Raw genomic sequence first — 24,752 nt, forward strand, 5'->3', positions numbered from 1 at the left:
CTTCTTTTCTTCCTTTAAAAAAAAAAAAGGGAGAGAAACTCATTGAATTTTACTTCCTTTGATAGCTCTGTAATGTTTGTATATAATGGCATTCCCTTCTTTCTGATTTGATTGATGAGGGGGAAAGGTTTAATGAAGTCCCTGATATCAGGCAGACAGGTTTTTTTCCTATTTGTTTTTGGTTAGTCATTTTAATTGTATTGAGTAATTAGAAGGTACACACAGCCAAGGGAGCTTTGTTCTGATAATTGCTCAAGAAAATCCATTCCCTATCTGCCTTTGCTTTGTGTTAAGACATTTCTCCCCCTAGTGGCAATAGTAAGCACTTTGTCTTGGCAGTAGGCAAGGTGTAATTGCAATATGACAAACTATGCTTCAGGGACTATCTTGTAAATACTTTAGTTTGGGGTTTGGCATTATTTCATTATATATGTGTGTTTTTTCCCCCTAAGAAACTTCCTACCTCTTTTTTTTTTTTTCCTGAAGTGCTTTGGGCTTTGGATGGAAAAAAATTGCCTGAAATGTTTATTAAAAAAAAAAAAAAAACAACCGTAGTACATCCTGGGTAATGTTTTGCAGCTTGACTTAATTTTAGTCATCTGTTTTAATTACCTATTTATAAAAATGCTTTTGCATTTGTAGACATTATTTAATACTTTGGAAGAAGCACCTCATTTGAAATAAATAAATAAATTGTACTTATTTTTAAATAGTCCATATAAAAGACCTTAAAGGTAATTAATGTAGGTCCCTTAAGTAAGACAAAAATGATCTTTCCAAGTCTGATGAAGTGATTTGTTTATTTAACTTCCCACTTTGGCTGAATCCTTCAGAGTCTAATAACTTTTTTTTAAAAAATGGTTTTTGCAATTTGTGTCTGGCTACAAGAATCCTTCTTCAAAAGCAAGCAATTTAATAACCAGCTTTCTTAAAATTACTTTGAGGAAGGAAGACTGTATAGGGGGTTGGTGTTTTGTTTTATTTTTATTTCAGTGTAATCATTCTTCGATAAATTGTGTAATTGCTGATTTAGTAGAAAAAATATTATTGAACTCCTGGGTTGTAGTGACCATAAAAAGTGTATTTTCATATAGAGACTTGAGATATTGTGAATAAATTATAAAGGAAACAGCTTATATGTTGGTTGAAGTCCATATGGGCCCAATTTATTTTGTGTTCAGTGCTTAATCTGGATGTACCATTAAAAAGGTGGGAGGGGCTATTGTATCCAGTTGTGTGAATCCTTAAAAAATCTGCCCTAAGAGCAACATGGAATGAGATCAGATACAACTTTGCATCTATTGAATGCGATTTGGTAGCATCATTGAGGCATTTTTAAAGCCCAGTTCCACCTTCCCTAGATGTCATTTTTTAGTTTGCTTTTTCTATCCCACATTCTTGCTGGGGACTTGATATTTTTATTATATATATATATATATATATTATATATATATATATATATATATATAATCTGAAGGTCCCTGTGTACCCCTCCCCACCCCCTAATTGCTAGCCATTTTCATTATAACTGTATCTTGTTTTGCTATAGGGCTGCTGAACAGATTTCTTAAGCAGCTTTTTGCAAGGTTAAAAGAATGCAGCCCGGTAACAAGTTTGTGTCATTTTAAATATATACCTTCTAGTAAATAAGGAGAAGTCTGGCAATCAATCCCTTTTAGTGTGTTATATGTTTCACCTGACAACTAAACCTTCTATTGATTAGCCATTACTTTGTTAGATAATCCTATGTCATTGAATCCATTGTAAAAAATTAAACTCTTTAAAATGTTTTACCCTAGCAGCAGTGTGAAAATTGAAAACTTGTTCAGAATTACAGCCTGCTTTCACAAAGAAGGTAGTTTTCAGCAAGGCATCTTACTGGTTTATGCTTACGTGCTTTATATGCAATATAAAAACATATTAAAGTACTCTAATGCAAAACTCTCTGTCTCTGGTTTAGCAATGAAGCTACCTTTTCAGATGTTGCATGGGTACAGAACCTATCTTGCCTGTGGCTCTTATACTCACTAGTTTATTTAGCTGGAAGGAGTCTTATAATAGTAAAATACTGAATGTAAAATATTTGATTCTTTAGAAAGCCTTTTTATTCCAGAGTGGTCTAAGGACTGTGATCAGTTTTGGTTTACTAATCTAGGTGACTTCCTTTGGGGAAAAAGAAGATCATATACCCATTTTACAGATGGAATGTCTAGAAAATAAAAACCTATATATACCCTTACTCTAGAAACTCCTGCAGGTTCCCTAATGTTCCCCTGAGTGTGTTATACTCATTTCTGAGGGGAAAAGGAATTTTGGAGGAAAAATTAGTTTTCTACCTGCCATGACTATTTTATTCAGAAAAACAAAATAACATTTTTATTAATTAACTGGACAGAGCTCTAATACTTTATCCCCTAAATATTAACTGCAGACTTTTATATTTTCATTGAAATAAAGTTTTCATATAGTGAATTATATAGATATTAATTGCATAAGTCAATAAATTTTTGATAAGTCTTTCCAATTGTGTAACCACCACCCCAATCAAGCTATAGGACATTTTCATTACCCAAGAAAGTTCCCTTGTTCTCCTTCCCAGTTTCCCCACCCACAATGAATCAAACATTTATCAGCTTCCTGTCATAGATTAGTTTCGCCTTTCTTGAATTTTATGTAATAGAATCATCCATGTTGGGAGTCTCACTATCACTCAGCATAATGCTTATGAGATTCATCTATACTTCTGTGTTTATCAGTGGTTTATTCTCTTTTATTGTACAGTAAATTCCATTGAATAAATATACTACAGTTTGTTTTCCATTCTTTTGATGGACACTTGAGCTATTTCTGTTTTTATAAATGAAGTTGCTATGAATGCTCTTTAAGCTTTTTTGGTGAGCATATGTTAAATACTTTTTCATGTGCTTTTTGACTATTCACATATTTTCTTTTGCGAAGTATCTGGTTTTTTGCCATTAAAAAAATTGCATTGTCTGCCTTATTAATGAGTTCTAGATAGTCCTCTGTCAGATATGTGTTCTGAATATTTTCTCACAGTCTGTATCTTGCCTGTTTATTCATGGTGTGTTTTGATGAGAAGTTTCTAATTTTTGAATGAAGTCCAGTCAATCAACCCTTACCCCATGATTATGAAGATATTCTAGGTTTTGTTCTATTGATAGAAGCTTTATAAGTTTTAGCTTTTACCTTGAAGTCTGATCCATTTCAAATTAATTCTTAAGTGTACTGTGAAGTAGAGTTTGGGGCTCATTCTTTTCCCCATACTTCTTTTTGACTAAAAAATTTTAAGATAGTTTATTTATTTTTTCCTGCAGTTTATTGTTAACATTTTATTGTGCTTATTTTCTGATTGTTTGGTTGACTAGTATTTGTTTGCTCATTTATTATTTATATTTTTTATTGAAGTATAGTTGATGTATCATACGTTACAGGTGTACAGTATAGTGAGTCACAGTTTCTAAAGGTTATACTACATTTATAGTTATTATAAAATATTGGCTATATTCTCTGTGTTGTACAATCCCCATACTTTTTTATTCAGTTGTTTTGGAACCATCATTGAAAAGGCTTTCCTTTCCTCCATTGAATTACATGGGTGCCTTTGTCAAAAATCAGTTGGCTGTACAAGTGTAGTCTATTTCTGAACCTCCTGGAAAAGAGGCTGCTTGCTGCTGTATGCAGAGTAAAGGGTAACAGTGGCTGAGGCACTGACCAACTCCTACTTCATGTCCCTGCATGACACAGAAGATGAGCTCAAAGTCCTCTATTTTTTTTAGAGTTGTCTATCCTTGCACCAAATATTACACTGTCTTGATTGTTGTAATTTTAATAATTCTTGAAATCAGGTAATGTGAGTCCTCCACATTTTAATTTTTAATATTGTTTTGGCTATTCTAGGTACTTTACAATTCTATGTAAATTTTAGAATCAAGTTAGAATTTCTATTAGAAAGAAGTCTGTGGGGTGTTGATTTGGATTTTTTTGAAGCTATATATTCATTTGAGTAGAATTAACCTCTCAATAATATTGAGTCTTCCAGTGTGCAGACAGGGTCTGTATCTCTGTTTGTCTTTTTAAATTTTTCTAAGCAATGTTTTTTAGTTTTCAGTGTACATTTCTTGCACATAGTTTGTTAGATTTATTCCTAAGTACTTAATGTTTGTCAATGCTATTGTAAACTTTTCTCATTCTCTGTTTGTTGCTAGATTATATAAATGGAATTGGTTTTTGACTGTTGACCTTGTTTCCTATCATTTGTGAATAAAGAGAATTTTATTTTTTCTTTTCCAACCTATTTGCCTTTTGTTTCTTTTTCTTGCTTTATTTGAATGGCTAAGGCCTCCCTATAATGTTAAATAAATGTGGTAAGAGGACATCTTTGCCTTGTTCCCAGTTGAGAGAGAGTATTACGTCTTTTGCCACTAAGTATGATGTTAGTTGAAATTTTTTAGATGACCTTTATGGGATTGAAGAAGTTCCCTTTTATTCCTAGCTTGCTGAGGTCTTTTTTTTTTAAATCATGAATGGGTGTTTAATTTTGTCAAATTCACCTCCCCATTCTATTAATATGGAGAATTACATTAATTGACTTTATTAAGAAATTTTGTGTCTGTGTTCATGAGGGATATTGGTCTGTAGTTTTTTTTCAAACGTCTTTGTCATGTTTTGGTGTCAAGGTTATGCTGGCCTTATAAAATGAGTTGGGAAGTCTTTCCTTCCTCCTCCATTTTCTAAAAGTGTTTGTATATGATCCTGATGTTCTTCATCCTTAATATTTAATAGAATTCACCAGTGAAACCGTCTGGGCCAGAAGTTTTCTTTGTGGGAAGATTTCTTTTTAAATTTATGTGGCGTGGTTTTTAATAATTTCAACTTCTTTAATAGATATAGAGCCGTCTAGATTTTCTGTTTCTTATTGTGTCAGTTTTGGTAATTTGTGTCTTTCAAGAAATGTGTCCTATTTTATTCAACAGATTGTGAACTATTAATATATTTTATTTTATTTTAATACTCTTACATTTTGGGCCAATGAGAGCCCATTTAGGCTGGCATCTATTTCTCCTCTGATGTATGTCCAACATTCCCTGAGTGTTTCCAGGTTCATCTTGTATTTACCCTGTCCAATCCTGGAATCAACCATTTCTCCAGGGAACTATGGTTCCTTTTAGTGAAGAATGGTATTTAGAAGCCAAGATTTAAGCATTAACTTTTATTTTACATCTATATTATATGTTTTGAAAACCATGAGTTCACACTGATACCTCCAGTTCCAATACAGTGACACAGAGTTTGTTTTAGATTTCTCCCTCTTCATATTTGTAATTCTCTTTTCTAATGGTAAGAAACCTGGTTTGAGTTTTTTCCTTTTAGCACTTAAAAAAATCATGTTCCCCAGGGAATTCCGTGGTGGTGCAGTGGTTAGGACTTGGCGCTTTCACTGCCAAGGGCCCAGTTCAGTCCCTGGTCGGAGAACTAAGATCCCGCAAGCCTCGAGGTGCAGCCAAAAAAAAAAAAAAAAAATAGTGTTCCCTTGTCTTCTAACCTTCATTGTTTATGGTGAAAAATCTGCCATTATTTATATTGTTACTCCCATGTGTGCAGCATCCCTTTTTTCTTTGGCTGCATTTAAAGTTTTGTCTTTGTTATTGGTTTTCAGCAGTTTTGACTGCGTTGGGCCTAGGTCTTGTTTTCTGATTTGGGGTTTTTTTGTATTAATCTTCTGGGGTTTGCTTATCTTAGATCAGTAAGCCAATGGTTTTTACCAAATTTTAGAAATATTTGGTCACTATTTTTATAACTTTTTGTGCCCCATTCTTGCCTCTCTTCTGGGTCTCCAATTACACAATGTTAGAGCATTGAAAATTGTCCCACAGGTGGCTGAGACTCTGTTCTTTTTTTCTTTTACTCTTTCTGTTCTTCAGATTATTTCAGTTGAATCTGTCTCTGAAGTTCATTGGTCTTTTCTTCTGCCATCTCCAACCTGCTTTTAAGTCCATCCAGTAAATTTTTAATTTCTAGAATTTGTTTGGTTCATTTTAGTTTTTTATTTTAAGGGTGAAAATTTCCATCTGTTTACTCATTGTGATTGTATCTTTCTTTAAGTTGTTGAACATATTTGTTATAGCTTCTGTAGAGCCTTTATGTACTGATTCCCATAACTAGATCATCTCGGGGTCATTTTCTATTGATTTCTTTTTCTCTTTACTATGGGTCCCATTTATTTTCTTCTCATGTCTAGTGTTTTTGATTGTATAGTGGACATTATAAACAATACATTGTGGAGACTCTGGTTTCTTTTATCTTCCTCTGATTATCTTACTGGCTGATCACTGTGACTTCATACAGTCTTGGTTTATGTTTGTTAGGGCAGGTATGTTTTGGTTTTGACCTTAGTCCTGAGGCACATCCCTTAGTCCTGAAGACTTACTCTTTAGTCTAAATGCAGGGTCTTTCTAAGTTTTCAATGGAAAGTTTGAGACGCTTATTAAGCCCCTCTAATTTAGTAGGAATCAAATTCAAAACCTTGTCTCCCCTCATGGGCAGCAGCTGGAGTCTCTGCTCAGATCTTGCAGTCTTCTAGCTTTTACTTTCCATTGGAATATTTGGAGTCTCCCATTTATGTAAGTAGTTTGAGGGTTAGCCATGGATTTGAGGGAAATTTATATGCATGTTTTGATGCTTCATCCCTGCCCTGTCTCTTTCTATTTTCTATTTTTCTTCTCAATTTCTAGCCACTATGGCTGCCCTGAACTCCATCTTCTGACATCTCAAGCTGATAGGCTGTGGCTTTCTAACTGAATTTTAGTCACCCTGCACCAAATAGCCTAGTGAGTACCCTCAGGGAAAAAGCACGTAAACATGGATCTTACCCAGTGTGAGTCTCCTTTTTCAAAGTCAGTCCACACCTCCCCCCAATTTCTGCCTACTTTTGGTCAACCTCTAGTGCCGTTGTTATTTTAAAATATTTTTTCCATGGTTTATAATTGTTACCTGAAAAGGGGTTAATCTAATACAAACATCTCTGCCATTACTGGGACCAGAACTCTTTGACTTAAAGTTTTATTTTATTTAGTATATATCAATTGCTTCATAAATGTCTTAAAAACACATTGTTTCATTTTTTAAAAATTGTGTTGTCAGATGACATAAATCACAACAAGCTCCTTTTTGACCCACCTCCTAGAGAAATGGAAATAAAAACAAAAATAAATAAATGGGACCTAATGAAACTTAAAAGCTTTTGCACAGCAAAGGAAACCATAAACAAGACGAAAAGACAACTCTCAGAATGGGAGAAAATATTTGCAAATGAAGCAACTGACAGAGGATTAATCTCCAAAATTTACAAGCAGCTCATGCAGCTCAGTATCAAAAAAACAAACAACCCAATCCAAAAATGGGCGGAAGACCTAAATAGACATTTCTCCAAAGAAGATATACAGATTGCCAACAAACACATGAAAGGATGCTCAACATCACTAATCATTAGAGAAATGCAAATCAAAACTACAATGAGGTATCACCTCACACCAGTCAGAATGGCCATCATCAAAAAATCTACACACAATAGGGCTTCCCTGGTGGCGCAGTGGTTGAGAATCTGCCTGCCAATGCAGGGGACACGGGTTCGAGCCCTGGTCTGGGAAGATCCCACATGCCGCGGAGCAACTGGGCCCGTGAGCCACAATTGCTGAGCCTGCGCGTCTGGAGCCTGTGCTCCGCAACAAGAGAGGCCGCGATAGTGAGAGGCCCGCGCACCGCGATGAAGAGTGGCCCCCGCTTGCCGCAACTAGAGAAAGCTCTCGCACAGAAACGAAGATCCAACACAGCCATAAATAAATAAATAAAATTAAAAAAAAAATCTACACACAATAAATGCTGGAGAGGGTGTGGAGAAAAGGGAACCCTCTTGCACTGTTGGTGGGAATGTAAATTGATACAGCCACGATGGAGAACAGTATGGAGGTTCCTTAAAAAACTAAAAATAGAACTGCCATATGACCCAGCAATCCCAGTACTGGGCATACACCCTGAGAACTCCATAATTTAAAAAGAGTCATGCACCTCAGTGTTCATTGCAGCACTATTTACAATAGCCAGGAAATGGAAGCAACCTAAGTGTCCATCGACAGATGAATAGATAAAGAAGATCTGGCACATATATACAGTGGAATATTACTCAGCCATAAAAAAAATGAAATTGAGTTATTTGTAGTGAGGTGGATGGACCTAGAGTCTGTCATACAGAGTGAAATAAGTCAGAAAGAGAAAAACAAATACTGTATGCTAACACATATATATGGAATCTAAAAAAAAAAAAAAAAGTTCTGAAGAACCTGGGGTCAGGACAGGAATAAGACGCAGACGTAGAGAATGGACTTGAGGACACGGAGAGGGGGAAGGGTAAGCTGGAACGAAGTGAGAGAGTGGCATGGACTTATATATACTACCAAATGTAAAGTAGATAGCTAGTGGGAAGCAGCTACATAGCACAGGGAGATCAGCTCGGTGCTTTGTGACCACCTAGAGGGGTGGGATAGGGAGGGTGGGAGGGAGACGCAAGAGGGAGGAGATATGGGGATATATGTATATGTATAGCTGATTCACTTTGTTATAAAACAGAAACTAACACACCATTGTAAAGCAATTATACCCCAGTAAAGATGTTAAAAAAAAAATTGTGTTTTCGGGACTTCCCTGGTGGTCCCGTGGTAGAGAATCTGCCTTCCAATGCAGGGGATGCGGGTTTGAATCCTGGTCCAGGAGCTAAGATCCCACATGCCGCGGGGCAACTAAGCCCGCACGCTACCCCTACTGAGCTTGCGTGCCTCAGCTAGAGCCCGTGTGCCGCAAACTACAGAGCCCACGCACTCTGGAACCCGTGTGCCACAACTACAGGGCCCACTTGCCCTGGAGCCTGCGTGCCACAGCTAGAGAAGAAATAAAACCCACACGCCACAACTAGAGAGAAGCCCACACGCCGCAGTGAAGAGCCCGTGTGCCACAACAAAAGATCCCACATGCCTCAACGAAGATCCTGTGTGCCACGACTAAGACTCAACACAGCCAAAAATAAATTAAATAAATAAATCTTTTTTAAAAAAAAATTGTGTTGTCTGTACATGAATAGTGTTTGTGGTATTAGCAGTTGCAAAAGAAATACTGAACCTGAGTCCAGATGTATTAGTACATGTCCCAATAGCGCCTGTACACTAATGTCAAATGATCATTTATTCTTTTAAAATATGTGTTTGAAATAATTTCAACTTAAACAATATAAGAATAAAACAAATGGATAAATTTTTAAAAGTTTAACTTGTTTAAATGGAAAACCAAATTTATAATGTTATTTTTCCCTATTTTCTTAAATTTTATTCTTGTCTATTTACTCTTTTCCAAAGAATGATAATTGACCAAAAATGAATTATTTAAAATATCTATGCATCCATTGCTAATATAAGTAAATACATAAATGAATAAGTAAACAAACAGGGGAAGAACTCATAGCGCTTCCTTAAGAAGAATTCCAATTGATAGATGTAGATGGAAAGAGAAATTTAAAAGTCACCATTAGAACACCACAGTAAAAATTACAACAGGCAAGATCCGCCAGTATGCTACAATTAGCAGGCAAAAGTTGAAGCAGAAGCAAAATATTTGCGTAGTCTTCAAGTATTTCCTACAATATATTTAGTAATTTCTAAAGGAAAAATAATAAGCTTATAATAGAGAATCTTGGCAGACACAACCTTAGGCAAGTGGTCAAGGTTAATATCACCAGAAGCACTCAGCAACATACCTCTTGACTTGATGCATTGAGAAGGGCATATCACCTCTGTTGTATCCTTCCCAATAATGTATAACCTCAATCTGATCATGAGAAAACATGAGACAAACCCAAACAAAGGGACATTCTGTAGATTAATCAGTACTCTTCAGAAGTGTCAGAATCATGAAAGACAAGCAAAGACTGAGGAATTGTCAGAGGTTAGAGGAAACTAAGGATACACAGCAACTAAATGCAATGTGGGATCTTGGATTAGATCCCGAACAGAAAAAGGTTGTTAGTGGAAAAACTGGTGAAACTCAAATAAGTTCTTAACTTTATATTGTACCAAGGTTAATTCCTTAGTTTTGACAAATGTTCTGTGGTTGTGTAAGACATCAACATAAAGGGAAGCTGGGGGATTTCCCTGGTGGTCCAGTGGTTAAGAGTCCAGCTTCCAATGCAAGGGACGCGGGTTCGATCCCTGGTGGGGGAACTAAGATCCCACATGCTGCAGGGCAACTAAGCCCACGCACTGCAACTATTGAGCAAGCCCACACGCTGCAACTAGAGAGCCCACGTGCTGCAACTACAGAGCCCGTGTGCCACAACTAGAGAGAAGCCCGTGCACCACAACTAGAGAGGAGCCTGCGCACCACAACGAAAGATTCTGTGTGCCACAGCTAAGACCCGATGCAGACAAAAATAATAAATAAATAAATATTTCAAAAAACATAAAGGAAAGCTGGGGAAGGGTATACAGGAACTCGTCTATTTTTGCAACTATTCTGTAAATCTAGAATTTTAACAAATTGATTCTTTCCTATTATTGGTTATAAGAGATCACCCACGTCTTAAGATTTTTCTCTTTAATTTCAACACACATATTTATATCAATAGTTCTCAAAGAGTGTTCTTAGACCAGCAGCATTAACATCAGCTGGGGACTTGTTAAAAATGCAGATTCTCAGAAGCTCTGGGGATGGGACCCAGCGATCTGTGTTTTAACAAGCCCAGATGATTCTGACATGCACTATTGTTTGAGAGCTGTGACATGTACTATCAGTAAAAACTTGAGACTAAAAGGAAACATTTTAATTAATACATTGGCAAGTTTGATTACAATAAAGTATAACCAGTGTTTTTTTTCAAATTGTGGCAAAATACATGTAACATAACATTTACCATCTTAACTATTCTTAAACATACAGTTCGTGATATTAAATACATTCACATTGTTGTGTAATAGTCACCACCATTCATCCGCATAACTTTTTTTTTTTAATTTTAAAATTTTATTTTCGGCTGCATTGGATCTTTGTTGCTGCGCGCGGGCTTTTCTCTAGTTGTGGCAAGCCGGGGCTACTCTTTGTTGCGGTGCGTGGACTTCTCATTGCAGTGGCTTCTCTTGTTGCCAAGCACAGGCTCTAGGCACGTGGGCTTCAGTAGTTGTGGCTCACGGGCTCTAGAGCGCAGGCTCAGTAGTTGTGGTGCACTGGCTTAGTTGCTCCACGGCATGTGGGATCTTCCCAGACCAGGGCTCAAACCCATGTCCCCTACATTGGCAGGCGGATTCTTAACCACTGCGCCATCAGGGAAGTCCTATCCACATAACTCTTAACGTCTTGTAAAACTGAAACTCTGTACTCATTAAACAGTAACTCCCTATTCCCCGCTTCTCCCAGCCCCTAGCAGCCACCATTCTATTTTCTGTTTTGACTATCTAAGTGGAATCATACAGTGTTTGTCTTTTTGTGACTGGCTTATTTCACATAGCATACGGTCCTTAGGTTTCATCCATGTTGCAGTATATGGCAGAACTTCTTTCCTTTTTAAGGCTGAATACCATTCTACTGTATGTATATACCACATTTTGCTTATCCATTCATCCATCAGTGGACACTTGGGTTGCTTCCACATTTTAGCTATTGTGGATAATGCTGCTATGAACATGGATGTACAAGTATCTCATCAAGACTCTGTTTTCAGTTCTTTTGGGTATATACCCAGAATTGGAATTGCTGGATCATATGGTAATTCTATTTTTAATTTTTTTGAGGAACCACCACTATACTGTTTTCCACAGTGGCTGTACCATTTTACATTCCCACTAACAGTGCACAAGGGTTCAAATTTCTCCACATTTTCACCAACACTTGTTTTCTGGTTTTGTTTTGTTTTTTTAATAGTAACCATCCTAATGGGTGTAAGGTGGTATCTTATGGTAGTTTTGATTTGCATTCCTCTCATGATTAGTCATGTTGAGCATCTTTTCATGTGCTTTTTAGCCATTTGCATATCTTCTTGGATAATCTCTGTTCAAGTCCTTTGCCCATTTTTGAATAACTGACACCCCTACCTTTCGTATATACAGTAAAGTCACTGCTGCTCACATACTTCTTCATGGGCACATCAGTGGCACTTTTGGGCTCTCACTTTCTTTACTTCCCCCTGTCTACCTTGTCCTGCAGCTCCCGTAAATCTGGTATTTACACATAGGATCTATTTGTGTGTTGATTTTGAGAAATAAGGCAGAATTTGAAAACTATACGACAGTATTTCAGTATTTAAACCTATTTCCAAAAAATTCTCTTTACAGACCTACAACAGCTGTGCCAGACTCTGCTTAAATCAAGAGACAGTATGTCTAGCAAGCACTGCTATGAAGACTGAAAATTGTGTGGCCAAAGTAAGTAATATTACACATCAATATATATTATATACCACATCATAATAATGGTTTATCTATAGACATCTTTACTCAGTATTGCTATTAAAGACTATTATAGGATTTTAAAATATTTATTTATTTTATTTTAATTTATTTGGCTGCGCTGGGTCTTAGTTGCGGCGTGTGGGATCTTTTAGTTGCGGCATGTGGGATCTTTAGTTGCGGCATACAAGCTTTTTCTCTTTAGCTGGGCATGCAGAATCTAGTCCCCTAACCAGGGATTGAACCCAGGGCCCCTGCATTGGGAGCACAGAGTCTTAACGGCTGGACCACCAGGGAAGTCCCTATTATAGGATTTTTAAAAAGAATGTAGGAGGCATCATTTTATCCAAAGCAGATTGCAAGTTGGAGTTTCTATCTCTTCAGTTGCAGCAGAATTTTTTGATTATGTGTTCTGGTCACACTTTAGCCTAATTCACATTTGTTGCTTGACACTAGTTATGGATTATTACAGATAAGATCTGTGTGGGACTTCCCTGGCTGTCCAGTGGTTAAGACTCCTTGCTTCCACTGCAGGGGACACGGGTTCGATCCCTGGTTGGGGAACTAAAGATCCCGTGTGGCGCGACCAAAAAAAAAAGATTTGTATAAAAAAATATACAGTTATTCTCATAAGTTTGTTGGTGGTTTTAAAATGTAATAAGTATAGAGTACACCATTGTAGGATTGTGAAATATGCTATAGAAAATCCAATTATTATATCACTATTATTATTTATTGAGCGGCTATTGATAAAAATACCGCTTTTGGTGATCTTGATCTGACTGGACAAGTATGTTTAATCATGCATATGGAGCTTCTTGTTTCTTATGTATAAATGTGTGCCATATCTATAGCCTAAATACAAAAATAATCTTATGTATTAGAGATCTTACAATCTAATAATTGTATCAACTATGCCTCAAGTTTTCCATCTCTAATTACTCAGGAACTTTGACCAAAATTTAGATTTCAGCCATTTAAATTATTCCAGGAGTAAGTAAAAGTACAGTACGGGCTCTGTTTCTAGACTTCTACTCTGCATATCTGCAAAATTACTGCCTTTTATAACTATTTAGGGATTTGTCACTTTTACAACATTCCCAACTTTAACTAGTTTAATCTATTGTGTTATACACTCAGGGTCTCTGTTACTGTTATTATTAGAGCCAGGCCTGGTATCATGTGTCTCCATTCTTTGCTACAAAAATCAAGGAACAGCAATATTTTTAATTTTGTTTTATTTCTTAAAACAGGAAGTAGTTTCAGTTGATAAAGGACATACTTTATCAACTGAAAATATATCATACAAAACAGAACCATTGGAAATGATCCATATAAGAAATGTCGCAATTTATTAAAAGTTATAGTGAAAAAAGGTAGAGTTAATCAGTTCAATTCTTAAATTAGAATGTCTTAATAATTTACTGCAAAATATGAATATTATAAATTAACGTGTATTTATTTTTCAGTCATATAGTCACAACTAGCCAAGTGCTGATTGACCCTATTTTTTATCTAGCATTGGTACATTGAGGAGACCAATAATTTGGGCCTTTGAAAATAATCTTTTTCCTTTTTGGCCATGCTGTTCTCAGTTTCATCACAAGTGGGTGACTTCTGGCTAAACAAGGTAAAATCTTAGCATGAGCACCGATCCAAGGACAGGGTGACGATTTTAATGAGTTACATTGAGAGCTGGCCAAGTGAGCATCTGTTCCTTTTGTTTTCTCAATACTTTGTCAGCCAGGATCTCTAAGCTACATAGCTATGTTGGTGTATGTCTGTATGATGGTGTTTTTTTTCCTCTCCTACCTTCTACTTTAGCGGTGCATGGTTAGAAATCTTGTGGCATCTGGCACAATGGCATACTATGCTCTTGAGTGAGGAAATAAATTTGCTCATTGCTGCTGTTTCCATTGCTCTCAAATGGTGACCCTCTCATCCCATTCTTGCTTATTTTAGCATTATTCTGCCACCTATATCCTTTCATCATCTCCTTAAACACCCTAATTTAATAATGATTTCTATCACTTCCTAGTTTAGGAACCCACCTAACTTTCTGATTCCTTTTATTGGCCCATCTTCATCTTCTGGTTCATTGCTTCAGATTTGAGCCAAATAATCAGTTGGTCAATGGCAAATAAAAACATGTAGCTGAAAATTCTCTTTCTTGCAACAGTCTCCAGTGAAGTGCCAATAACATGGGAATAGGAAGAGTTTTCCCTTTTTTATTTACATGTGTTATGTGTATCTCATGATTCTGTGCTGCTTCTACTGGCCTCATTTATTGCTTGCCCTTTGAAAAATAATGACTTGCCATTATTTTTGTAGGTCTGTAAGCTTGTCCCTATTTCATGCTCTTCACCTTTAGCCCTTAACTGGATAGTTTCACCTGCTATACTTGATATGGCTGCATTGGTTTTTAACTTGGTACAAGTATGTGTCGTTGATTCAGATTGTGCTCCAAAGTGGCCTTGAATGTCCATTTTCATGGAGAGCAGCTATAATATGGTGATATCAACCATTTTGGTCCTCTAGTTCAAAACAACTAATTCTGATAGGTGTGACTTTGGTTTGGGTGGAGATGGTAATTAAAGTCTAAGACCTTATTATTGAATACTGTTTATATAAGACATTAATACCAGTTAGTCCCTTTAAAAACAGCAATCCTGTTATGTTTGGACCCCTATACTATATTGTATGTGACTTCTTTGCCAGAGATATCTTAAAATAAATGTTTTATAATAGGTGTATGAAAAGAGACCCTTAGTCCTCTTTAGAATACAAGAAGACAAAGTTGTAAGGCAAACTGCAGCCACCCTCGGTTAATAATCTTCTGAATCTCTGACTTGAAGAATGAGTCTTAAGAAAATATTTTAAAATAAAAATGGAGGAAGGGTCATTTTATAGTATAACTTAATCCAAGTAATATTTGGAGGCATTGAGATGTTTTTTATTTCTTCCAAAGCCTTCCTTCTTACTAATTATAGCCCTGTAGTTCATGAGGTTTGTGTTTGGAACATGATAAGCTCTGTATTTATTGTAGCTTTAAATGGACAGTCATTATTGACTGCCAACTTAATCTTTAAAATCAATAATCATGTTGTACCTAATTGTCAACCTTCATGATATTTTTTAATTGGTAAAGAAAGCTTACTGGAAAAATAAAGAGCATTAACTTTTGTTATATTTTTATTGACTTCAAGTATTATTGAAAATTTTTGTTTTCAGGCTTTTCCCTAATTTACCCTTACACATACACATACACATACAGTTAAAACTGAGTTGTTTTTGAACACATCTGCCTGGATTCCTGCCTAGGTCGGAGAAGTTCTGCCTCTTTATATTTAGAAAATAAACCCCTTCCATAGTCCTCTGTAGATATGTTCTGTATTGTATTTGTTGTTGTTTGTTGTTATTGTTTTTTACTTTAGACTAATAATCTTTTTGCAACTGAGACAGAAAAATGTGATGTTCCTTTCCACTCACTCCAGATTTTGATAGAAGACTTGTTTTATTTATTTCCAAAATTATATCCGCAGGAAACAAGCTGTTTAAATTCAGATTATGCTGAAGCAAAATGGTCCTGGTATGAGAAGCAACGTGCTGTTTTACGAGCACAGAGTCCCTTTTCTCATAACTGATTGATAGTAAATATTTTCCTGAAGAATTATTGCCAACCATGAACAGTGCAACTGTTTCACTTTTTTCCTGTGCTACTTGCTGTACCAGCCATTGTCGGTAATTAAGATCTACAATTCACAATGCAGACGTTTGCACTTCCTCTGGGTCTGTGCTATTTATAAGGCATTTCAGCTGTTCAGAGTTTCTTTTGAGTTTTAAACTACGTGTTAACAGACTTCTTTAATACTCTGTTCCACAAGTAGCATATCAGATGGTCCATTCTGTGCACAAGCTTCTCTGTTGGGTCTAAAGAGTAGCTTTGTGGAGAATATATTAAGATTTAACCATATCATTGAGGCTGATGTGGTTGGAAAAACTGAAGTATAATGTTTTATACATTAGGCTTATTGCTGTATTAAGGAGGCAGGAATTAAGTTCAGAAGTAATGTTTTTTCTTCCATCTTTAAATATTTATATGAATTTAATGAATGTTAATGGGGGTTACAGAGAGGTTCTGAGAAATACTAGTACAGTGACTTTTCCAAGCTCACTTTGAAGTAATAATAGAATCAAGAATCCTCTTTATAGACAACAGTTCGTGTGTTTGTCAGATTAAGGATATGAGAATACATAACCTTCTAGATGTGCATGATATTTAAGAATACAAACATGGGGCACCAAAATGGATCAGCAGATTGACTGCACATTTGTTGTGTAATCAGCTTCAGGAACCCTAAGTAGCATATGCCACTGGAGGGGAAAGTGTAAACAGGAATCCTGGTCTGTATTAAAATTGGTAAAATTCAAAGTCATTTTCAACCATTTCAGCAAAGTTAATTAAAAAAAAAAAAGTTAGGACCCCAGTGAGAATCTTCATGAATTATAGTCTAGATTCACAGTAAATACTTGCACAGTCTCCTTGCTACCTGCGCTCATTGTTAAACATACAAGAAAAAGAAACAAGAAACTGAAAGCTGTTATCAAAATATGTTAAACTTTTGCCCTGAATGGGGATCAGACTAACTGTTTTTAAGTCTGAAGTCAGAGGCATTGATTCTGCACATTGGCCACCAGCATCATCCAGCAGAGCAGATCCGTGGAGAAAGGCAGGACACAGGTTCAGTGCTGATTTCTTTTTTTTTTTTTTTTTTTTTTAATTTTATTTATTTATTTATTTATTTTTGGCTGTGTTGGGTCTTCGTTTCTGTGCGAGGGCTTTCTCTTGTTGCGACAAGTGGGGGCCACTCTTCATCGCGGTGCGCGGGCCTCTCACTGTCGCGGCCTCTCTTGTTGCGGAGCACAGGCTCCAGACGCGCAGGCTCAGTAGTTGTGGCTCACGGGCTTAGTTGCTCCGCGGCATGTGGGATCTTCCCAGACCAGGGTTCGAACCCGTGTCTCCTGCATTGGCAGGCAGATTCTCAACCACTGCACCACCAGGGAAGCCCCAGTGCTGATTTCTTGATGGCTCCTTGAATAGAGCTTATAACAAAGCCTTTCCAAGGCAGTTTTATTTGCCAAAACCTAAAACTTTCTGTAGTTCTTTTGAACTACAGTGTTTCTGTAAACTTTTTCCCTTCAGTGAACTCTTTATGAGCCTATTTTTAGATAGCAGCAGTGGTTCAACTTTTGGGAACCACTGATATATCTGACTGAGGCGCTTCAAGATGCTAGAACCTATTCACATTTCTATCTAGCCAGGGAGCTAATAAGATTGAGTTTGTCTTTGTGGGTTAATCTAGATTAGCATGAGATGAGTCCAATCATTGTCTCCCTCAGTGGAAAAGGAAAGGTTGGGAGAGAGTGTGATGAAGGAAGAAAGTTTTTCATCAAGAACTGACTGCAGTATTGCCTGCCTGATGCATGTCGGATCACCCGCACCAAGAGATCACATGGCTTCTCCAAAAGTCAAACGATCAATTCGCCTCGTTTTGGCTCTGTACTTAATGCACAAACAGTGCGATCTGCGGGGCTGTAATTGCATTGTTAGGGCCAAGGAACAAGCCTGTGCCTTTTCAGCAGACAGCTGGCAGGGAGAGAGGCATGTTGTTAGGAAAGAGAGAGGCAAGGCAAATAAAATTACTGCTAACGCTCAGAGATCGGCAGGAGTCCTACTTGCCTAATCTTACCGGTGGGAGCAAGCGGCTGTTGTAATCCAATTATAGCAGCATAAGCAATTTGTTAGACACTCCGCATAATGTAACAATTTCCCAATAAACTCTGACTTGTAATAACGTCGGCAAGAGTCCGCATAAATCTGCCCGAATGGTGGGGGCTGGAGCGTTCGGCTGGGGGCTTGTAATTGGCGCCATCAGCACGTTTTACGGAGTGCAGTATGGTGCAGTCTTTAGTGCAGGAATTTTAAGGAGAAAAGCGTGGCACACGTTTCTTAGAAAAAGAAAAGTGGCCATTAAAGGGGGAGCAGCAAGAAGGGCATACTCTTGCCTTCACATTACCTAGGAATCTTAGTATAGAAAGAAAACAGGAGGAAGCCATGTTTCCTTCTAATACTAAAAAGGGGAATGGGGGTAGAATGTGTGGATTAAATTCCTTTATTTAAAAGGCATCAGTTTCCATTATTTATACCCTCCTTCTCCGGCCCCCCAAAATGCTGTTCAGGCAGCATTTAGCTAACATTTTTACAAAATGTTCTCAGCTAGGCAAGCCTAGAAATGCCAAATTAACATATATTTTCTTCCAGAGTTTAGCATTTTCTTTACAACAGGAAAATATATTTTCTTTGTGCCCAGGACAAATCTTTTAAAGATATTATCTCATTGACTATCAAACCTTTGTGTAGAATTTTGTCTTCTGCTTTAAGAAACCATCTCTTACTGAAGGGTTTAAAACCCAGATTGTTGTTTGCTTAGCTGGCTTTATTATGCTTCTTATTTTCCAATTCTGAAACATATTGTGAATTTCTGTGATACTAGGATTAGTAATCTTGTTGATCACTTACATTGTATAAGAATACGGTTTTTATTATTTAAACCTATACCTATATAATCCATTTATAGAAACCATTTTGATTCCTAAGTCATAAAATTACTGTTTTAGAAAAATATTTGTTGTTGTGTTGTGCAAAGTAGAACCTCCACTATTTATTGATTGATTAGCATTTGTCGTCACAGAATAGAGTTTCTTATTATACAAGGTATAGGAGGTGAAGAGTGCACACATATTCGAGTTAATAGACAGATTTTCATGCTACTATGTGTGTATTAAATGTTATCTACTTTCTTATGCCAACCCAACTCTTCATTGTTGTTAATTTGTGTCAAAACCAAGCTTATAAAATAAGGACAGGATTCTTCAAAATACCATGTTGCTGTGGGTATTATTACAATAAATATTTACTTTCAGTATAAACATTTCCTTCTACTGAAGCAAATGCTGCCTTGTTTGACTGGAGCTACATCAATAAACTGCAGTGCCTCTAATAAAGCCACTCAGTGTCTGGGTTTAACTAATGGCTGATTTTCATGGCTTTGACAGTGAGCTGTGTGCGTTATTTTCTCCTGATATTGTAAAAATAATGAGAGCAAATTAGAACAATCAGTTTACACAGATAGCTCCTGATTGGAGGCGATAGGCAATATGGTAGCAGGTAATCCATCTTCGGGCTCCTGTCACATTAACTTCAGCAGTGTGAAAAGATCAGGTGGGGTAAGCAGGGATCCTGCCCAATCGGAACACTGAAATTAATGAGAAGAGCATTGTTCTGTGATCAACCTTTTAATTAGCAAGACTGGAAATGTTGGGAGTGATGAAGGCAACACCACAGCTGCACAATGCCAGGCACAGTTCCTTAAAAAAGAATGAAAAAGAAAAATCTTTGGGTTTTACATCATACTTTTGTTGCTGTACACCGGCATTGTGTTTGCACTCTAGAGCTGGTTTACAGACTTTAAGAAATACTGCCTATACACTTGAAACTAATATAGTGTTATATGCCAATTTTACTTCAATTGAAAGAAAGAAATACCACCTACTTTCCAAAGTATTGTCACAAATATGGTTGATGTATTAATGATCTGTAGACGGTAATTCTATCAGGGGTCATTTAGAACTTTACAGTTTCCTTGGCATTGCACTCTGGGTTTTAACCTTTGATTTTTTAAAAATCAGGTAACCAGAGAAATTAAAATTTTAAAAGGTCTGCCTTCTCAGCCTCATACCACCCCACCCCTCCAATATAGAGTTTTCCTTGCAAGTAGCATGTGAGTTTTCTGGTTTGGAGGACTTCTGTCACTTTGAATTATTTAAAAGAGGACCCTAATGCAGGCAGTAAGCTATGGCATATTTAAATTATGTTCCTTTCCTGATTCTGTTTATTAGGAAATTCACTATTTGGTTTTTTTTCCCTATGCCGTTGACTTCTCTGTGTGGGGGACTGTGTTATTTCAGTTTATATAATTGATAATTGACTATCAATGAATGGTGTTTATAGGAGGAAGAGGGGGGCAAATCTATGCAATAACTGAGACTAAAGGCTTGTTCATCCACTTAAAGCTCAGTTATACTAAAATTGTAACCATGTTAATCATCCCTGAAATATTGGAAAATATTGTATAAGGCTGTGGAAGACATTAATGAGCCAAATTTTCTCTACCAAATCAGTGGCTGTTTTCTTGGCCACCTTTGACAGGCTTTGACTATGGGAAAGTATATGAGGCCACCAGGATTTGCAGTATTTTAGAGTTTATATCTTAAGTTTAGTGGCTTACTGTAAAAGCAAGTAATATAGGCTATGTAGATGAATCCAGATATCTTCCAAAGATATATAAAATAAATTTGTTTTCTTAATATTAACAGTCAGTTGTCTTAGGCATTTATTTAAAGTATTAATACGTAAAAGCCAGTTTATCGGGTACCCATCTGAGTATAGAATTAACAGGAAAGAGCCTAAAGTATAGTATGAAATATTCAGGTTAGGTATAAGCTAATCTTTTCTCATCATAGTTAATAGAACTTTTAAAATAATATATATAACTAACAGAAATTCTTTATTGCAGCCCTAAGATACTGTATTTGCAGAATATAAGTCCCTGATATTCTACTTCTTTGCAGAACTCATAGAACAAAAGGCCCTTCACTTTCTCCTAGTACCTATCTCCCTACCTTCCTTTCCCCTCTAAAAATCTTTAGTATAGCTCTTGCAATTCTGTCAGAAACCTGACTTTTTGTTTTGCTTTGTTTTGTTTTTTGACTAATAGCTTTTCCTAAAAATATTCATTAAGACTTAAATGTATCAGTATTTTAAGATCAGTGACTTAATACTAAATAGTCTCTAGGACTTCCCCCCACATTCTATAAGAGAATGGTGCTACTGTGCATATTAGTATTTTAAAGCCCACTTGTTAGAATTTTGCGTGATAACTTTTCTGCATTTCTTAATCTGGAAGAGATTTTTATTCTTACTGCTTTTATGGATTTGTGTGGCTTTTCATTCTCTTCTCTCTTAGTGACAGTTCCAGAAGCCTAGGCTCATAAGCTCTCCATAAATAAGTATGTTCTTAGTCATATGGTATAAATAGATCGCTTACAAAGCTTGTGAAACCTGAGCTCTCCTTTTGAACCTTTCAGTACCCATGAGCTCAGGATTCATATATGTAAAATTTTATTCTTGTGTCGTGAGTTCAGCTTCTTGTAAGGCAAATGAGCTATGAATTTAAATGTTCTCTATACCAAGTTTCTACAAAAATAAAATTGTGTTTTTCCATTTTCCTGTGATTCTGGAATTCCATCTGACTTAATGATCTTGCCAATATTTGTTCTTGTTGTTAGAGCTCTTTTCCGGTAAGATTTGTTTCTTAAGATGAGTGTTAAAATAGATGTCTCTTTTTTTGAGGGCATCTTTTTTGTTTGTTTATAGTAGTAATAACAGAAATGTCTAACTGGCTGAATGACCACGAAACTACCTTTTAATTTCCTAACAGAGCTAGAGTTGCCAAGTCACCTTAAATTCTAGTAATCCAAAATCTCATCAGTAGGGTTCACTTTAGAGAAATTTTCATTAGTCTAGTCCTTTGGAGCTCACCTAACACACCCTTATTTAAAGTTCTTACGTATGGAACCAGTTTTATCTCTGAGGCTGTGATAATCTTTTCTAAGTTCCTCATCCCCCTCAATTATTAGTTTGGGGTATATTCCTATACAAGGAATTTTTAAAGGTCCATTTTCTTTCTCTTGTAACTTCAGGATGGAAGATATTTATTTATTTTTACTTTTGTACTACTCAAAAGTTTGAGGAGGAGAGAGAGAATATGTTAATATTTATTAAGCCCCTGTGTTTAGGCACTTTTGTGCTAGCTATGTTGTCTGTTTCAACCTGATGAGATGGATGATACTATCCCTATTTTACAGATAAGGAACCTGAAGCTTAGAGAAATTAAAACTTTTCACATCTCTAAGCTGTAGAGTTTTGAGTCAGATCTCTCTGACTTCAGAGTCCTTGCTCTACTGCGTATGGTTGATTTTTAAGTAGTATTTGGAGGCCCTGTGTATATCTTCTTTTATACTTGGCCTCACACTACAAAGCACCTATAGCTTTTCTCCATTTGATTTATATAGAACATTTGACATCTAGCAAATATTATTTCTTCATCTCCCCCTATCCCCCCACTCCTTACTGCTTGTAAAATATCTTGTTCTGCCTGAACTGTGGCAAGACTGTTTCCAGAAAATTTAACTAACTGCGTTAAATACTCTGGGTTACCTAGTCAATAATTCTATGCAATTTTAAATGCTTACTCAATAATAATCACCTACCTTGTAAACATAGGTCTTTAAAGGATTGAAGATGACCTCATGTCATTGGACTTATGAGTATGGTAACACCTTAGTATGAGTCCAGTACAATTTGTTCAAGGTGGTAACCTTATCTTAGTAATTGTTTTAGAAATTGTTTTGGAATACAAATCTCATTTGAATTGCTGTGTCAGGATTTCCAGTGTAAGCATATATTGGCAGTCCTTTTATACCAAAAACTTATTTTTCCTGGTTAAACTTGGTAATTAGTTTTATCAGTTAAAACAAAAAAATGTCCCTTAGGGCTTCAAAGCCCAGGCTCTGTCTGATTACACTTTAGTAAATATTTTTTGTAAGTATGCGTGCTTTTAGATAGTTTGGTGATTGTAAAGATATGATGAGGGTATCAGAATTAATAGTTGGACCTTGAATCCCCTGTTACAGACAGGAAAGAGGAGGATTGGGACAGGAGTGAGTAATTAAGAAACAGGTTGATCAAAAGCAAATGAAAACAAAAAGCAAACAAACATGAATATTATTCTGTGGGGTATGTGTGTGAGTGTGTGTGTGTGTGTGTGTGTGTGTGTGTGTGTATAAAATCTCCCTGGATATTCTCTAATGGAAAGAATAGAAGTTTTTGATAGTTACAGTTGACATATATGTAAGAAGCACTTGCTCACATGGAGCACTAAGACCACGACAAACAGAAATGTTTAAATATTTCTAGAAGAATGACCATAAATTTAATTATGCTTTATACCTCAGACATCACTTCTTTAACTTTAGCCACATTTTCTTGGACTATCTAATAGCATAAGAAATTTAATTATAAAGATTAAAAAAACAAAAAACTTTGGAGCAAGCCTAAAGGGAAATACAGAGAGAAAACCATGTTTAAAAAGAGATGGTTCCTACAGTGTTAACTATGGAGTGTGTAGCGTGACTCTGTAATGGAATATCATGGCAGGGGGTATAATACTGTAAATAAGATGAATATGCCACTTGTGGATTAATGGGCAACCTAAAGAGTGGCTTTATTTACATCTATGTGTGAGGTTCATTTCCAGTTTGTATATTTTTTCTTATTCTTGTAATTGGAGTACTTAAAACCTGATGGTTTAATTAGGAAACTTAAAATCAGTTTCCTTGAATCTTAATATGTGTGGGGTTTTGTTTTGGTTTGGGGGTTTTTTGGGGGGTAGGGGGTAGGATTAGTATAATGTCACTTTTGACTTTAAAATTGGTAGGTTGAAGGAGTTTTCTTTTTTTCCTCTAGGTAATACTTAAGGAGAAGAGGTGGGTTCTGAATATAAGTCCAAGAAATACAACTATTTTTTATATTTTACATTTTAATAATGAATAGGTATAGACATCACATTATAGATTATAGTAGATTCCATTTGCAGTGATAAAAGGATATGGGATGCTTTTCAAAGGTTTGAGTACTGAGTAATGTAAACTTGAATACTTCTAGCCTGGGACACTATAGGAGCCACTATCTCAACATTATAACATGAGAACATGCAATAAGAGTAGATTCTAAGTGAGAGTTTTATGTAACTAATTTTTTTAAAATTTATTGAAGTATAGTTGATTTACTATTTTGTGTTAATTTCTGCTGTATAGCAAAGTGTTTCAGTTATACATAAATATATTCTTTTTCATATTCTTTTCCATTATGGTTTATCACAAGATATTGAATACAGTTCCCTGTGCTATACAGTAGGACCTTGTTGTTTATCCAATTCTATATATAATAGTTTGCTTATATAACTAATTTTTTACTCAGCTGTTTAGGTTGCTGTTGGTTTCCAATTAATGCTATTATTTAGTGCTCTTGAAACTTCAAATTTTGAGATTTAGACTAGTTTTTACTCCCTG

General features: G+C 36.1%; 1 protein-coding gene and 1 long non-coding RNA gene across 15 annotated transcripts in view; both read left to right on the plus strand.

Annotated features, from left to right (window-relative positions):
• The window catches only part of BTRC (beta-transducin repeat containing E3 ubiquitin protein ligase), a 181,917-nt gene that overhangs the window by 103,120 nt on the left and 54,045 nt on the right, over positions 1 to 24,752 (plus strand). For all 14 annotated transcript variants that reach the window (XM_082408332.1, XM_082408342.1, XM_082408339.1 and 11 more), the window contains one exon: positions 12,387 to 12,476. In XM_082408332.1, coding sequence (XP_082264458.1) covers positions 12,450 to 12,476 — 27 coding nt within the window. In that variant the 5' untranslated portion in view covers positions 12,387 to 12,449. The remainder of the gene's footprint in view (positions 1 to 12,386; positions 12,477 to 24,752) is intronic.
• LOC309636211 lies at positions 12,483 to 23,452 on the plus strand. Its single transcript, XR_014249306.1, has 2 exons — positions 12,483 to 17,241; positions 17,567 to 23,452. It is a non-coding gene; the product is annotated as an uncharacterized lncRNA (long non-coding RNA).

This window comes from Balaenoptera borealis, assembly GCF_965194805.1.
Source record: "Balaenoptera borealis genome assembly, chromosome: 10".
In the NCBI taxonomy this organism is placed as follows: domain Eukaryota; kingdom Metazoa; phylum Chordata; class Mammalia; order Artiodactyla; family Balaenopteridae; genus Balaenoptera; species Balaenoptera borealis.